The sequence below is a fragment of the Vitis riparia genome, chromosome 7, assembly GCF_004353265.1.
Source record: "Vitis riparia cultivar Riparia Gloire de Montpellier isolate 1030 chromosome 7, EGFV_Vit.rip_1.0, whole genome shotgun sequence".
Classification (NCBI taxonomy): Eukaryota; Viridiplantae; Streptophyta; class Magnoliopsida; order Vitales; family Vitaceae; genus Vitis; species Vitis riparia.
This window is the reverse complement of record NC_048437.1, coordinates 27812814-27830969: the sequence shown is the minus strand read 5'-3', so window position 1 is coordinate 27830969 and position 18156 is coordinate 27812814. Positions and strand designations below refer to the sequence as shown.

General features: G+C 31.9%; 1 protein-coding gene across 2 annotated transcripts; it reads right to left on the bottom strand.

Annotated features, from left to right (window-relative positions):
• Positions 1 to 7952: 7952 nt before the first annotated feature.
• LOC117918700 (peroxisome biogenesis protein 6) lies at positions 7953 to 17836 on the bottom strand. Of its 2 annotated transcripts, none has more exons than XM_034835535.1 (16): positions 17502 to 17836; positions 16052 to 16687; positions 15717 to 15960; positions 15188 to 15329; positions 13871 to 14045; positions 12826 to 13017; positions 12097 to 12375; positions 11859 to 11930; positions 10460 to 10546; positions 10218 to 10340; positions 10014 to 10124; positions 9883 to 9921; positions 9606 to 9727; positions 9366 to 9510; positions 9036 to 9116; positions 7953 to 8434 (listed from the first exon to the last, which is right to left on the bottom strand). In XM_034835535.1, the coding sequence occupies exons 1-16, from the start codon at positions 17778 to 17780 to the stop codon at positions 8345 to 8347; spliced, it is 2817 nt and encodes a 938-aa protein (XP_034691426.1). In that variant the 5' UTR covers positions 17781 to 17836; the 3' UTR covers positions 7953 to 8344. The 2 variants fall into 2 exon arrangements, with proteins under 2 accessions (XP_034691426.1, XP_034691427.1); XM_034835536.1 differs by having other exon boundaries at positions 12826 to 13014.
• Between the last annotated feature and the right edge of the window lie 320 nt (positions 17837 to 18156).

Here is an 18156-nt window from a genome sequence, read left to right as displayed (position 1 = left end):
AAGGTTTTCTCAATTTTGATTATTATAAAATAAGTTTTGGAACTAATGATTTTATCTTAAGTCTGTTTAGGCAATCAAATTTTCATTAGGACAATCGTAAAGATAAATCAAGTAATGAAAAAAATCTCAAAAAAAAAAATCAATTAAAATATTAAGATCTTTTTGTAAGGTTGTAGTTGTACTAGGTTCGTATTATATAGCATCTTTTACTTAAGTACCTAAAGTCATGAAAGTGCAAAATTATTTTCAATTATTTTATAAATTGAATGACTTCATATTTTTGTTCAAACTTTAAGTCAAATTCTTTTAAAAATTGTCTTAAAACGTTTTAAGAAATTACACATAAGTTGTTAGAGGTTTCATACCTCAAATAAGATGATTTAAGCACTTTACAATGCAAATGGTTATGGGTATGAGGAAGCAGTTATGCTAGTTAGGCTTGACCAATTAAGGTACCCTTTGCACCCTCTTACTTTTAGTGGTATATGTCTAGCTAATAGAAGTAGAATCTTAATTGATCAAGAACTATTTGCTTGACCGATTGAGGTCTAAAATCCAACAGTCACTTATTGTTGCATTTAATGTATAACCACTAATTGATCAATTAATCAAAGCAATATGTATCTCATGACTAATTTGATTTTCCAACTCTTATTCAAATGCTCCAAACCTTTTATATTGATATGAAAAATAGTTCACAATCTTCAACGATTATTATTTAAGTATAAAGATAGTGTTTTAGAGTGTACTTGTGTTTTAAACTTGCATTTTCATCTTAATGCATTTTAATTATAATTTTTCTTTATAACATTTGAGCCTAAACATGTACTGTGATTTTGTAAGTTCAGTACTTCCACCTAATTGTAACACTGTGAGGTGAGTTCAAGTGTGGGATATCACCTGGGAGAAAAAATAATAATAAAATTAAGTGTAAGACATCGTAAGACTTTACTTAGGATTTGTCAAATATGAGGTATCATTTGAAAAGTTTAAGAGTAAGACATCTGTTGAGAAAATTTTGGAATGTTTATCAAAACTGGTTAATTCAATTATAAAACTTGAAAACTTGACCAGGAAGCATTAGTACGAGGAATCTCAAACTTAAGATTAAAGTTAGAAAAAAAGGGGTGTAGGTTTGATTGGATTAAACGACTATAAATTGAAGTTTGCAATTCCTTTCCCTAAATTTTTTTATTTATTATATTAATATAAGTATAAATATATAAACGTGAAAAATATAATATAAGTAGAGAAAAATACAAGTACCATCACATGTTGGAGGACCACGTGCCACAAAAACCGATAAGCATAAAGTGTCTCCATTACGTAAAATACAAGTTCCAAAGACACTTGGCTGAAGCACTTTTGTGAGAATGGACGAGACGCAGACAGTAGGGTTCAACGCCAGGAGCGCGTGGATAGCGAAATTCTCCTACGCTGGAGGTGGGTGTCAGGTGACGGAATCCAGCATGTTAAATCTTACCCGACATGTTTTCTTTTCTTTTTTCTTTTTTTTTTAATCTGTTTTCAAAAATCAAATTTTTGTTTATAAAACAACAAAAACAAAGCAAGCAAAAATGTTTTTAAAAAACATAATTTGGAAATGGGACAAAGGGAAGTTACCCCACTGCTTGGTAAAGTGAAGCTCTTCAAACATATTGAGTTGACGAGTTGACCCAGATACCCTCGTATTGACGAAATTGCCCCTTTGTATGTGTGGTTCTCGCCGGAGCAGCCGAAGCGGAGTGGATGGCATTTTTGGTAAATTACATAAAATTTGTTTTATTTTTTTGCTTTTAAAATTTTTTTAATTATTTTTCGCCACCTTCAAAGTTTGGAATAATTCAGTGCATGTCCCCGTGTACGAAAAAACGTTCGCAAAATGCTGGCCTTTGTCATATCCCAAAATCACGACCGTCGAAATGCATTGTTCGGCCATGATCATCAGACGTCGACATGGACCTTACTCCACTGGATCAGACCCCCCATCTTTTTAATATTATTACAAATTAATTATTTTAATTAAATTTAATAATATTTCGCCTATCCTTACCCAATACTCTTTGCTTTCCATGGACAAGCATTAATTTCAATGATGCATATAAGAAAAAGAGAAATGAAATGGAATAAAGAAAATTTTCTATAATTTTTAAAAATAATAATTTAACATGGGAGCCAATTTTTTCATCACATCATCATTCCACAATCTTCATAAACTTATTTTAAATCTTTCAAATTTATTTATTTATTTATTTCGGTATAACCTCTTCGACCGTAACTATTTTTAGGAAAATCTTTTTTAAGAAATATTTTTAAAAACTATTTTTTAACATTTTGTAAAATAAATGTTTGTATAAGAATGTGAAATATTTTAATTTGTTTTCTATTTTTTAAATATATTCTAAAATAAATTTTATATATATTGTTTTATTTTTAATTATTTTTTATATTCGTATAATTAATTTTTAAAATAGTTTAAAAAAATAATCGAAAACAATTCATTTTTTTTAAATACCTTATTTTATGTTTTTAATCACAAAATATACTTTTTATCTTTTGCTTTTAATTATCAAACATATTTAACTATTTTAAAAAACAAATACCAACTAAAACCTTAATTACTTAAACTTAAACTAAGAGTGCGTTTAAGAGTGATTCTAAAATACATTTTTAATATTTCTAACACTATAAATTTTTATAATTTCAATAATTAGAAAGATTAAAAGCGTTTTTTAGAATCACTACCAAACAGGCTCTGCATTTAATAATGATTTTAAGAAGTGTTTTTAATTTGTTTAACACTTAAAAATATTTATCTTCTTAGAGTATGTTTGATAATGATTTTAGGAAGTGTTTATAATATTTTTAATACTTGATAGATAAAAAATTTGAAGTGTTAAAAAATTTAAAAACATTTCCTAAAATTATTGTCAAACGCACTTTTAAAGTACGTTTGAAAGTGATTGTAGAAAGTGTTTATGATATTTTTAACACTTTAATGATAAAAATTTTCAAATATTGAAAGTATTAAAAATACTTCCTAAAATTACTATTAAACATGCTATTAAAAAGATGATAAACACTTTTTAAAATTACTATCAAATACACTCTTATTTTTTTTTTAATGTATACCATACATTCTAAATATCTTCCATTTATATTTTTGCACTTTTTTTTAATAATGTTTTAGAGCAATAAGATGATATATTTAGTAAAATTGTTTTCTTTAAAAACGTTTTTAGGAGAATCCTATCCATTGTTTTTTCATAAAATACTATAATTGATTTTTCAACATTACAAATAAAATTTTAAAATTTTAAAAGTGTTCGATGCAATCGGTCAAATATTTAATTTTCTTTTTCAAAAACACCTTTTAAATTAAAGTACTTTCTAAAATCACTGCCAGAAACCTTAACATGGAATCGATCATCCTAATAAGAAAAGAAAAAAAAAACTATTTCAAATCAAGAGATTGGAAAAAAAATGTTATTGGGATTAAACCAAACAAATAAAACAGAATCAATAAACTCAGATTAACTCAAACTTAAAGCAATTCAAAAGGTTGTAGCCCTAATTATTTATTAAAAAAATATAATAACATGCTATAATACTAATATAAAAGATGTAATAATAATATGGTCGGTTTGTTTGGACTGAAGTAAAATTCAGACAGAAATGAAGGAAACAACCTGGAAAAAGTCATGGAAAAGGGAAGAAAAATAATGTCACGTGCGGTCTACAACTTTCTATTTGTGGTTTATCTTCAATCCTACCTTTTTTGACTTCTCACCTTCAATTTATTAATTTAAAATGCTATCAAACTTGTTATGTAATCATATGAAATAGAGAGTGATCTAAAATAATTTTAAAACTTTTAGATATGATAAATTTTAGGTTACCCTGATGATATTATTAAAAAAAAAGAATCAATAAATGTATCACATATATATAGGTAATATTTTATTATTTTGTATTTTAAATTTATTAATTTTATTTATTATCTTATTTATTCGTATCTTTATTTAATGATGGAGATTTCCCAATACGTATTAAATAAGTAACATCAAAATTTGATATAATGATTACAAATTATAAATTTTCTTTAAATTTTATGATGGTTAATGTTTTCATAAAACATTAGTGTCGTATGATCAGTGTAAATGAGCTAACAGTTAACTTCTATAGAATTGATGGTAATATCATAATTGATCCCTAATCCCAGCATGAGAGTTTGTTTGGTCTTATAAGGGGTATCCATCTATTTGATCGTAATGTAAAATATTGTATTTGTATGAATGGTGTTTGTTATATATTATATTTGATATGAGAAAAAGTTTATATTATGTATAAGTATGGATTTTTTTTAACTTATAATTATATTTTAAAGCCGTGAGATCCAAGCAGATAATTGTTGTTTCTTTAACCCCAAAGAAAAAAAGAAAAGAAAAAGAAAAACGGATGTGGAGAAGAAAAAGGATCCACGAGCGTTTGTCTTCAAAGTGATCCTCTTCTTTCAATTGTCATTGGGATTTGAAAACCTTTAGGAGTAAGCTGCTGTGACTCATGGAGCACCCACCACCATTCCACAAATTTACAATTTGAAATTCTATTATAGTATGAAGACCCCAATATTAATTATTTATTTTTGTTATCTTTTTTAATTTTCTGAAAGATGGTGTAAAAAAGAGAGACAATTTTAAATTCCATCAATTCTTCAAATAATAATAATAATAATAATTTAATAAAATTTAAAATTTGAAAATTTGAAAGTTTTCCAATTCTCCGTGTGGCTTCTTCGAGCACAAAAACTAATTATTTTAATTTTTCAAAAGAATTAAGATCACATCATTGTACAACGTTTATAGACAAGAATAAAAATATTGAAAATTGACGAAATATTTGTAATTAGATTTTAAGGGAAATTTGTCTCTATAATTTTATCAGTTTTAGTCTCCATATATATATATATATATATATATATATATATATATATATTATCTCTAGATTAATATTGTAATAAAAAAAAAAACTTAATTTTTGAAACGAGGGAAAGTAAGACGATTCTTTTGCTTGGTGTGGATTAGAGTAAATATACTCAAAATTTTCTCACAGTTTAAAGATGATACAATTTGGAATGAAATTTTGGTGATCAGCTTTTTCAATATAGGAGTTTTGTTTTTACATACGAATTACCATTTAGCTCAATTCAAATAAATAACATGGATATGTACATTCGTATATGGATGATATCCAGAGCATTTTGATGTTAGTACTCTACTTTTGTGGTTCATATTAAATACTTGTTGGGAATTATTTATGTCTTGTAAATGGTTATAGCTCAATCACAAAATTCTTTTTCACATCTTGACGGAGTATAAGTGATGCATTAACATTGAATATTTAGAAAATTTGGAAATATGATATTGTCTAATTTGGCAAACATGACAAGTATAACTTCAATAACGTCGAGATTAATATTAATTGTATCTTGTGTTGGAACCTTTGATTGAAGTGGTATGCTATAAAATTGAAACACTATCATTCAAAGCTTATAGACTATCAAAAGGATAGTTGTTATTTTAGCAATAAATACAATTACTTGTTACATAAAGTGAATGGTGGGATGTTTTATCTCACTATTTATTAATGATGAATAGATCTTAAGATTTACACTTTAAATGTTTGAGGTCCTCTTCCTCACGTGAACTAACTCAAGTTTGAAGGATATTGTGGGAATAACTTCTGAATTTAAGATTTGAAGAACCGTGCATAGTTACTCATAAATTATCACCATTATTACTACTAAGTTTTAGAAAATGGTAGTCAAACATCTTTATAAATTGTCACAACTATTGCTACTTGGTCCCAAAAAGAGTAGTTAAACATTTTTTGTTCCATATCTCGTGATTTTTTATTTATTTTTTGTTTTTGTGTGACTTAGTTTGTTTTATACCCATATATCACTTATGCACCATTTTTTCAAATTGATCATCTTTCTTAAAAGGCTATTTAAGTAATGTATCATAGATCTTTCTCATCTATGCAAATAACCAACTATCATCATATATGAAATTGGTTATCTTTCTAGTTGTGCTAATCACCTCAACAACTTTTGTACTTTTTTCGATGTATTCTAACATTAGATCAATGGGTTAGATTTGTTCATCGATTTTGAGAAAGACTAATGCCTTTGGAACAACACTATGAAATTAATAATGTTCGACTTAATTAATTATATCCATTCACCACAATATGGTAGTATCTCCATAGGTTCTCTATTTTTCTCTTTGAATATGACGTAAACTTTCGTTCTCTTGTACCCGGAGATGAAGCTGGCATATCGTTAACTACAATGTTAACATACAACAACAAAAGAAGTAAAAATTACTATAAACATATACAAACAAGAATTAGAATTATTTATTTTGTTATTACTTAATATTAATTGTTCAATTATGCTTATTGCTTATTACGTACTAATATCATGTTTTTTAAGAAATCAAATAATACCTTCCATGGAGGACCATTTTCATCAATGAAAAATTTGCTAATCAATCATCCCATAGTTACTTTGATTGAACCAACTTTGAATAGATCTTTTAACATAATTTTTTTTCTCACACCAAATGACTTGTAAGGAGATGGTGTAAATGATAGTGGTGGATTCATGTTGTTGTTTCCTATCTCATTCAATAAAACCATAACTTGATAGGCCTCTTGTTAGTCAAGATGCACATTAATGGGGTACACGTACATAGCATCATTATCAATCATTTGCCTTTGAATTTCTCCCATTACACAGCATTAATTTAGCTCAAACCTTGTCCTTACATGTATCTTTCTTTGCTTTTGTACTTTCTTTTTTTATCACTTTATGAAGGATGATGAAACATTTCTTCTTTTTTTAATATAAAAAATAATATTTAAATTATACAACACCTCCACTCTAAATAGTATGACTATAAAAAAAAAAAAAAAAACCACCCATTTTGTCATTTCCATTCCCTCCGTTAGAATTTATTGTAAAAAAAAAACCATTTTGAATAAAAAAAAATTGTAAATTTTGTAAGTGTGATTTATCATCTCCTATTGCTTGTTGCCTCTCATCACTTACCGTAGATGATTTGCCGATGACTTTCTTCATTTTGATGGATGTCGATGCATCCTAATTTCATAACATTAAAAAAAAAAAAACCATGATTTTATCCTTTATTGTATAATTTAATACTTATTATTTAATAATTTAGATTAATTTATATTTAAATTATTTACTTAAAACTTATTTTTTTAATTTTTATTTTAAATATTAAAATTATTGGATAAATTAACCTAAAAATGATTTTAAATCATCAAATTTATATATTTATCTTTATAAATTATAATTAAGATAAAAAAATCAAATAACAATGAACTTAATGAAGTGTAGCAAAAAGTGACAAAAAAAATATCATAAAAATAATTAAAATAAATATAAATAAAAATAAAATAAAAATATGAAATTAAAAATAAATTAATTATTTTTATTTATATTAAATCACCAAATTTATTAACGCAATAATAAAAAAAGGACACTGGAATGTCTACTATTGTTTCCAAAATCAAGAGTCGTTGAAAAGTAGATAAATTTGTGGGGAGGAAAAAATAGGTAATTTTTCTATCGCTCAGTAAATAGTACAAATGATTTGATGCGCAATATGCACGTGGCTTTTATCGTTTTTTTGGTTACTTTTCTTGTTTGACGAGTCATAATTAAATATAATAATAAAAAAATCCTACTTATTAAATATAAAAAAAATGCATTCATTTCTAATATTTTTAACACTAAATTTTTATAATTTAAAATATTAAAAAAATTAAAAACGTTTTTTAAAATTACCGCCAAACGGACTCTAAAACAAATAAATGTTGAATATTAAACCAACTCTTGTCATCTAATAAGGTGATAAAACTGGTAATGAGAATGATGATATGAATTGAAGCCAGATAAACAAAATCACTGAAGCTGTGGAGGTCGACCAAATGGGCCCATCATATAATGGATTGAAGCTACAACACCAGACACACAGTTCACAGTTGGAATATACTTTTTGAGAACATGTGCTTGGAATCATGCCCACATTCTCCAACCACCAAATTTGACTCCCACAATTTAAAAACATCAGGATCCAAGTGCCGAGTGATGCCTATTTGATGACTACTAATGGAATGGAGAAAGCCATGACCTCATGTATACAGTGACTTTTATTATTGAAAGAATTATATATAGAAAGCTTTGATGACTGATGAGAACGGTGGGTCATAACATATGAAAGTAAACAAGTTGTACAAGAGCTTTACCAGAGTTTCATTTTGAAGCTCCTTCAAACTGGTCTCGTAATCGCTCATACTTTTTAAGCTCCGCCACAGAGAGGGAGGGAGTCAGATCTCTTAAGACCTGCAAAGTGAAGCCAAAGCAGCAGCGTTCCGATCACGCTTTCTTATTTTATAGTAAGAGAATTCATTCAAGGCAATTTGAAGTTTTATTTATTTATTTATTTTGTTGATAACCAAGGAACCTTCCATGCAGAACCTTTTGGACTTTCCGTAGGAGCTCAAACCTTGGGTTGTTGACTACGCCCACCACAACTAGCATTAGATAAATTCAAGGCATTTAACAAGCCATAGGAATTGAACTTAGGACTGACACATCATGATATTTGCCCTAACCAATGGTGAATCACAAAATCACACTCTATGACATCGAGGTTTGAATTTACACGTGGAATGCTTGATAAAATGGGCATTAGGAAATATGGTGACCATATGCAACTCTTCTACCTTGGCTTGAAAGCATCAAATCCTTCTATATGTGGGGGAGTCAAATCAATGATCAGTTGTGAAGGGGAAAATAATTCCTACATAAACCAAGGCATTCCACCTATGTGGTGAGTAAATTACTAAATTTCCTCTTCATCATTGCCGGTCAAAGGTCCAAAACTTTAGATACGTAGATTCCCCTCAACCATCATGAAGTCAAAAGGACAAACTTATCATACCTTCACAAAATCATCATATTGAATAATGACAGAGTCAGCTTGATTTTCCATGGAAGAAGAATCGGAAGGTGGACTTAGAACCTGCAAGAAAAAGGGTAGTTCAAGCACTTATTTCGTGCACCACACAAGCTAGTACATAAATCAGCACAGACTGGTTAGGTGGACCAATGTCCATGTCTGATTCTTTCATAGGTTCTCTGTTATGAGCAGTACTTATTTCCAGAATGAAAACAAAAAAAATGGAAAATCATCCATGAAATCTTATATATTTAATTGCCATATAATAATTGGTGGGCAATGGACATTCACTTTAGGGTTGACTCGACTCACCTTTCGTTTTGCAGCCTGAAACCAAGCATCTGCACATAGGGCATACATGTCTGCACCAGTAAAGTTTGGGGGACATTTCTTGGCTATTGAGTAAAGCGATACATCTTCATGCAACTTAAACTTTCGGGTAAGTGCTTTGAGGACCCTGCAACATGTGGGAAATGGGGACATCCAATAAGTGTGTCGTATCAATAGAATGTCCTAACTACAACCTGAAAGCCAAATGTTAAGGGCACTAACCTCTCCCGATAAGATGTATCAGAGTTAACTCCAACATATAGCAGCTTGTCAAATCGGCCAGGTCGGAGAAGTGCAGGGTCAATAAGATCAGGTCTGTTGCTTGCCCCTATAATAAACAAGTCCTGGTAAACCAGAAAGAAAAAATAGTGTATTGTGGGATTAGAAGCAAAAAAGAAGGGGAAAAAGAAAAGAAAAAGAGAGAAAGAAACAACATGCACACAGAAAGAAACTGAAAAAAAAAAAAAGGAAAATGAATATATTAAGAAGTTTAAAGAACCTGTGTAGAATCATTCAGGCCATCAATCTCTGCAAGCATCTGGTAGCAAGGGGATTTCCCACAATGAGGTCACCGTTAGGGAAATAAAAGAAAAACACAATCCGCATTAACCATCACAAAAATATCTTCACCTGGGAAACTACTCTGTCCATAACACCCCCAGAATCCCCAGAGGCACCTCGGGCTGGAGCAAGAGAATCAAGTTCATCAAAGAAGATAACACATGGACGTGCTGACCTTGCCTACAAAGGATGCACAATGTCACAGAATTGTGAGGTCAACCAAAACATGTTAGAGCAAAACAAGGCATTCTAATCACATAAGAATATCTTTACCTTCTGAAAAATGTCTCGAACATTTTTCTCTGATTCTCCTATATACATGTTGATCAGTTCAGGCCCTTTTACACTCAGAAAATTGAGGGAGCACTCTGTTGCAACAGCTTTTGCCAATAAAGTCTGAGATTTGCAATAGGAGTAACCAATAAAAGCAATGAACCAGGTTCCTGGTTTAAAAAAATAAACAAGAAATAACGTGTTGAGATATCACCATAAGTGGCTAACAAACAAAAACTTACTTTCCCTGTTCCAGGTGGACCATAAAGAAGAACACCAGAACGCTTACGCAACCCGGATGAAAACAAATCCTTGTGAAGGAGAGGTAGCTGCAGATATGGAGAATAAGCATAACTCAATCATTAGACATCATAAGGGTACAGTCTAGCATCAGGTTTTCGAGCTTATAATTCTGTTATTCTACTAGATCCATACATTTGGAACTATAGACAACATATATACATAAAATAAATAAGATACCAAGGGACAAGAAAAATATAACATCTGAACTAGTTTACTGTCCTTAATCTAATTTTACTCTAAACATCAAATCAAATTCCTGGATTTTGTGTATGTGGCAATACTCCTGGGGTTTCTTGATTTCCCCAATTATTCTTGAACCAACAGATGCTTTAGAAGGTATTATCCATTCTATCTTACATTTATTAGAAAGTCCTAACTAATAGATAAATCCGCCATGCCTATTGACTGTGGTAGGTCTCAGAAGGGTGTGTTTGGCATGTATGCTCTACATCAATTTATCTTTAGCAACACCCATCAGACCCCATATCAAACCTTAAAAACACATCTTTTACTATTTTCTTTGGTAGGTAAAATCTCACTATTTTTGAACTTTAAGTGCATAGTCATCCACAATGCATTTGACTCTCCAAACAGAATGTCCTGGTTTTCGTCACATTATTTCTAAACTAATTTAAATTCATATAACAGACCAGCCAAAATATTTGAATATTCTGTATTTTTGAGTGACCTAAATGAGGCAGTAGATGATTCATTTTATTCATCATCTGCATTCTTGCAGGTAATATACTAAATTCATCATCTGCATTTTTTTTGCAGGGAATCTACAAAATTTTATAATTTCACTTGGGCATACTGGCAAATGCTAAGGCCCAAAAGATGAATCTCTCTTTTTTCAGTATGCAACAAGAAGACAGTATACAAATTAGGGAGGAAACTTCAACCCAAGTCTTGAAAAACAATTACCCTGACTTTTAACACAATTGCACAATATCCTAGTTTAGAAACAGTGGATAAAAGTTCGAATCATCTGGCTAATGCAGATAATGAGATCTATGATTTATCCATTAGTAACTAAGCAAACAAAACCATTTTCCAGTCATGTGTCAAAAAGATGGCCTCAGATATAACTGAAACATCTTTCAAGTTCATGCATCCAGGACATCTCAACATTTCAAGACCTAGTTAAGATTTTAACGTCTGTGGTCTTTGTTAAATAATAGACAATTTCTGAAGTTGTATGATAAGACATAAGAACAAATTTAAAAATCTTCAAGCTTAAAAGGAATACGCAATACAATTTTTTTAACTTGATGAAACATAGACTGGATTGAAGTGGTAACACAGGTAAGCAGAGGCAGAGCTAAAGAAGAGGCCCACCTGAACAGTATCTAGGATCGACTTCTTCACATCCTCAAGCCCACCAACATCTTCCCATTTGACATTAGGAACCTAGGTCAAAGCAAGAAAGACTCAGAAATACAGGCAGCAATAGATTTCTCTAGGAAGAAAAGAGAACTCACTGCCTGCTTAAGAAAATTTAAAACTTTTGCTGAATGATCAAACCCAGAATGTAACATCATGGCACGAATTTAGCTACTATTGCTTCTCAGTTTACCTTTGGAGTACCCAATGCTGATGCATTTCTTTTCTTGGAACGTTCCAATGCTTTGGCCAAGTCATCTTTACTCGGAACTTGAGGTGCTTCTTCGCATGACTTGGTGTCTTGCACTGCTTTGAACCTTAGAGAATTATCTGTGCCTCCAGGCTCAAGTTTGTTAGTTTGACACCTGGGTATTAAATTTGCACCAGTATCGGCAATTAAAGCCCGCATATCTCTGAGCATGAAACCAGATGTCTGACCAACTATGTCCTTTATAAAATCCTCTGAATCAGTCTGCAGGAAGCAATTATCTGACTCATCAAAGTCAACAGCCATGTCCCAAAAAACACAAGCTATAACCAACATGAAAAATATAACTAAAAAGAAGAGGTAAGATAATGACCATCAAATGATGTTAGCAAATACTCTTCACAACATAAGGCATATAACAATCGATTGATAGTTTGCAAACAGCTCTTCTGAAACCAAATGATTCAACTTGCATACAGTCTGTACCATTATTTTGGGCCCTTGGAAAACCACTATCAACAAGATATCAATAGATACTCAGTTAACCATCAAGCTTACTTTTGGCCTAATCAATAGACCAGAGCCTCAAAGTGCTCAAACCAGCCATGGTAAAATGTTAACCATGCTTGAGCATATAACTACATAGGCTTTATATATTAACAAAATAAATTACCCAGAAAAAAGGACTAGTGGAAGCTCATTCTGCTCACTTACATTAGGGAGGAGTTCAGAAATACTTTGCAACGACTGTGACAGCATTTTAGCCCTTTGTTCCTCAGTCAAAGGACCCATTCTTATTTCATGGCTGAAGCAACGCCTAATAGTTGGTGGTAGACCTTCAGAACTGTCAGCAGCTGCCACTAACAACACCTGATGCCTTTTTATCTTTTCAGCATCCTTCAACTGCTGCATTAGCAATGTGTAAGAGCAAGTATTCTTAAATATTTTGATGACTTATGAATATTTTTCTGTAAAATAATTGACAAGCAAAATTCTCAAAATAAATTTTGACACATTCATCTCACCCAAGACTCAGTTATACAAGTCCAGGCAATGGTAATTTTGGTACATGATTGCCAAGGATTTAAGGAACACCATGTCTCTAAATAGAACTGAATGATGAGTTTCAAGATTGAGGTGTTTTTCAGTCAACTTTAACTTGGATTCATCTCTTGAGATCTAGTCAAACTAAATTTAGATGGTTTATCTTTCAGAAGTTTAGGTCTATCAAGCATATTTGGCTTCTGAGAGTTCATAACAGCCAATTTTTTCTTCATATTTCAAACCTTTTGGGATGGAAATGCTTTCAGAGAAAAGAAAAGTGCTCCAGTTTGTTGGAAGAGTCCATTGACATCTCCTACTTAGTAGTTTGGACAGCTAATTAGGGCTCCAGATAAGTGAATTCAGAACAGGTTTTGCTCCCAGGAGTGTTAATGGAGCTAACACTCTTCAGCCTGAAGCTTTTTCTTATTTTTCTGGTTTCCTCCTTGCTTCTATTTTTAAGTTTTCTTTCTTTTCTTGTCCTATTTATCCCAGAAGGATCTCCCTTCCTCACTTCTAATATTTATCAGAAGAAATAGAATTTATGGGGAGGAACAAGAAAAAGAAGAATGGAACAAAGATGGGAAACTTGTGCAATCTTATCAACCAAGTCATAATTGATGTATTTTGAACTGAAATGAAAACGCAATTACAATACAAGAATCAGTCTAGAGAGCTAATAGAAGTAGAATGCCACAAAAAAATAACTGCAACTTACAAAATCACTAGTTGATTTTTTTTCAGAATAAATGTCTTCATCTTCAATTACTGGCTCAGTGAATTTCCTAATAACAGATGCAACTTCAGATGCTATGCCAACTTGATCATTTGAAGAACCTTCTTGAGTTCGGAACACATCAAAATGGCGAAGAAGAAGTATTGTCGGTGAGTACCTATTATGAGATTAACACATGAGGAATAGGAAGCAGCAGAAATAACATGGACAGCCTAATTAAATACATTAAATCAATAGCCAAATATAAAATACTATCATCCTAACTGGACTAAAAGAAATAATAGGGGTTCACATCCATACTTTGATTAAGGTTTAACATATAACTATGACAATATTAAAGGATGTAAGATTACCTACTTATCAAAAAAGAAAAAAGGATGTGAGATTACCCAATATTTGATCTTCTTCTTCCTTATTTTTTTTTTGGTAAGCACGAATTTTCATCATTTTATTAAAGGATACCCATTCAGAAGAATCAGAAAATGGCAGGTGAAAAATTTTCAATCTATATGTTACAATCAACTAAGACACGATTTGAAAATCCTTTAAAAGAACTAGCAGTGCAAAAAAAATAAAAAATGGAAAATTAATAATGCCGCAAAATTCATCCACTGATGGGATCTTGCAGAATTATCTAATCTAAAATGAACTATGGATAAAAAGTGTAATAAAATAACAGACAGAATCAGTGACAGCTGATTGTTCAGACATCAAAGAAACAGAAATTGTGAAGAATCCAAGGAAAAACCGGGGGATTCCTAAGTTAAATTTTTAGGAGAAACAAAATGGATATAAGGACATTACCCTAACTTCATTCTGTGGGGGAAAAATAATGAAGAAAGCAATAGGTCCAAATACAATTCTAATTAGTAAAAAAGTAATTATTAGAATTTTACAAATAGCAACAAGAGAAGGAAGGGATGAATGAAGAATTCTTAAAAAGAACAAAAATGAAAAATGTAATGCTACTGTTTTTTTGAAATGGGGTTTCTTTTTCTGTTCCTTGGAAGAGATGGTGGGGAAGGAAGGGAAAGGCCCAAGCATGAATGGGCCAAAGGGGTATCAGGTGAGAAATGGATGCAAAATGCAGGAGGCATTGTCTCTAAAAATGAAGATATATTGCCATCCTTGGGTATATGAGCATCTTTCTAACACAAGGTATTACAAAGATCTAAAATATTCGGGAGAAATAGAACTCTCATGTTCATAGCATGACTAAATAGCATGAGAGAGTATGATAAGACAAAGAATCCTGAAACAATTTACAAGGACCATACTCAACAGGTTCAACTGCTTCACCTGTGAGCTGTATTGAAAACTTGAGCTAGTGCAACAGATGTCTTTCTTTCAGCTGATGACATCAGACTATGACAGCTGTATTCCACAACATGCAGACCCAACCTTTGAGCAACATGCCTAATAACAGTCCTCTTCCCAGTTCCTGCAACAACTATTTGATCAGCACTCACCAACAAACAGAACACTCCATGACAGTACACATATTTTTGTGTAAAACAACTTATATTTGCATCTACATGTTTATGCATCTATATAGAGGAATATAACCACTGCACTTGATTTTGAATTTCAATTTTGTAATAGTTGAACAAGCAGGGAAATAAATATAACACATAATTTTAACTGCTCTAATTGATGCTACCATATCTTAATAGCCCATTAGACAATCACATTGTTATCCCAACCATTTAGCCCCATTACATGTTAGAGACATCTAACCAGTGCAAATGACAACTAGTACTAATTGCTAGGGCTATCACAATTATGGTGGCAATTAACAAAAGGAAATAATAAATCAGCAACAACACACCTGCCAAACCGTATAAAAGAACAGTGACTCTGAGTTTTGAAGCAAGTGTTGATGGACATACAAGTGGTGTAAGTATGGAGGCCAACATCTTGACTGTATCCCCTTGCAAAGGCATAAAACCTTTTGATCCTCCAATCAACAAATCAGGTGGAACAGCTGATGGAACACTTCCTCCAAGCACAAGGGCAGTTTGAGTGCAATTGACTCGAAGAACTGGTTCATCTGCTGGTTCCATAGCCACAACCTGAGGACATGAACAGCCAACGTAGAACATGTTTGTGTAATCACATTCCTTGAGCAGAGGAGAACATTTGGGGAAAAAGGGCGATATTTACCTTGAAATGGATTATGTCATCACTAGCATTTTGCATCCTTTGGCTGCAAGGAATGCACATAACTGATCTGCAATTCCATTTTATACCGACACTGAAAAGATCGCCTCTGGCTAGATACCTATCTACTTTAAAGTAATTATGCAAAGCCAAATCAATCATCTCCTGACGATCTTCAGCTTCAATAGATGAATTCACTTGCAAGGATTCAAGGGTACCACATTCTGGAATCTTCACAAAAGAAGCCCTCAAGTGTGAGGCAAATCTAGGCAAACGAGCACTCTGTTCCAAGCTTAAACTAATGGGAGAAGCCTCACTCCCTCTTCCACATGTCTCCTCATCTGCTTTAGCTTCAAACAAATATGCTAAAGTCTCTTTCCCTTGGTGTACAAGAGATTTCAAGCATGATATGTGCAAGTCAAGGTTAAATGCAAGGAGAGGAGATAGATATGCGACTTCCCCATCCAGAAGCACACTGTTGTTTTGAGGATATTTAAGTGAAGGAAAAATAAGCATAGTATGGGGAGAATGAGAAAGTGGTAGTTTAGAGTCAGATGAGTGTCCATGGGCGCGAGGAGAATCTAGAACAACAACATGGGCAATTCTCCATACATTTGTCTCAACATTTCTGACAAGCACCTTGTACATTAGAAGAGGAAAACAGGAAACAAATTATGATGACATCAATTATTGGATTGTGTTATTAGAATAGATTGCATACTAAGGTGAAATAAAGGGAAAAAATCAAAAGGAAAATTAACAAGTTAGTATGCTTTGACACCTTAGAATCATATAGACAAGCACCTGAGTTCCAATTCTACATACATCATGTATGAAGAATAAAAATGATAGTTACAACAAGATAATATTTCAGAGGCTTACACCATTGAAAGTGGTTTGTAACTATTCTCTCACTAAAAGTCCTCTATTTTTACTAGTCCAATTTCACTGAGCTTATAGCCTATATTGACCTACAATTTTGTTACTCAAATACTATTTTCCAAAATGAACATACCTCAATCGACAATTTTGTAAGTTGGGTGTTCTCCATAGCACAGTGAACAGTTATGAGGCAACTAGAGTTGAAAGATAGGAAGACAGATGAAAACTTAATAGTGAGTCTTATTTAATGTCCAAATATTGAAATATTGTAACAAAAAAAGGGTAGCCTTTTTTCAAATATTGATGCTCTACTGTTATCACGCTCCGTCGATTCCCTATTGCCCCGTTTGGTTGCTGAGAAAATGCTGGAAATGAAAAGAAACCAAAATCCTGAATCCCGGACATTCCATATTAAAGCCTAATATTACCACACATTTAGCTGAGTAGAGTCTTCCATTATCTCGAAGAACAAAACAAAATATAATTTTTGGTTTTCTTTTCTCACTTTTTCTTTCCCTCAGTTTTTTCAGTAACCAAACGGCAATAATTTCCCGCCATATTAAAAATTTACCGGTGAGCCAGAAGTTACGGAGAGCCTCTTGAGAGCAGACGTTGGGAGGCCAACCAAAGCAGAATCGTCGAGCAAAGCCAGCTTTGGGTCCGAACTGACCGATTTTTCATCCGATAATCGGAGAATTCCCACCGGTAAGTGCAGAGTCGGCGACGGTTCATTGGCGGACAACTCGTTTCCAGTGACTCCATCTCTCTTATTGAGTCTCGCGCTGTTCCGTATGGAATCGAGGAGGATTTTGGTTGAAGAGAGCACAAGAGGCTTCCTTCTCTCCACCATTGAAGCTCAGCTCAATCAGAAATCAAACCAAGCCCTATGGCCCCTATCTGGGAAGCTGTGAATTGCTCAAATCGATGTAAGAGGGGTATTTCTGGAATGATGGTCTGATATTTCAGGTCATGGTACAACGATGTTTTGACATAAGCAGGCAAAACGACACCGTCTCAGCAACCCTTCCATTCTCTCATGTATTATCACCTCTTTTGAAATTTTAATGAATTGATTAAAATTTTAAATTTATAAATATGTTATTTTAAAATGCTTTTTAGTTGCTTTGAGTTTTTTTTTTAAATAAATATTTTAATTAATTAAATTAATGAATTTTAATCATAATATATTCATAATATAATATGTATATCAAAATTTTATAATAGAA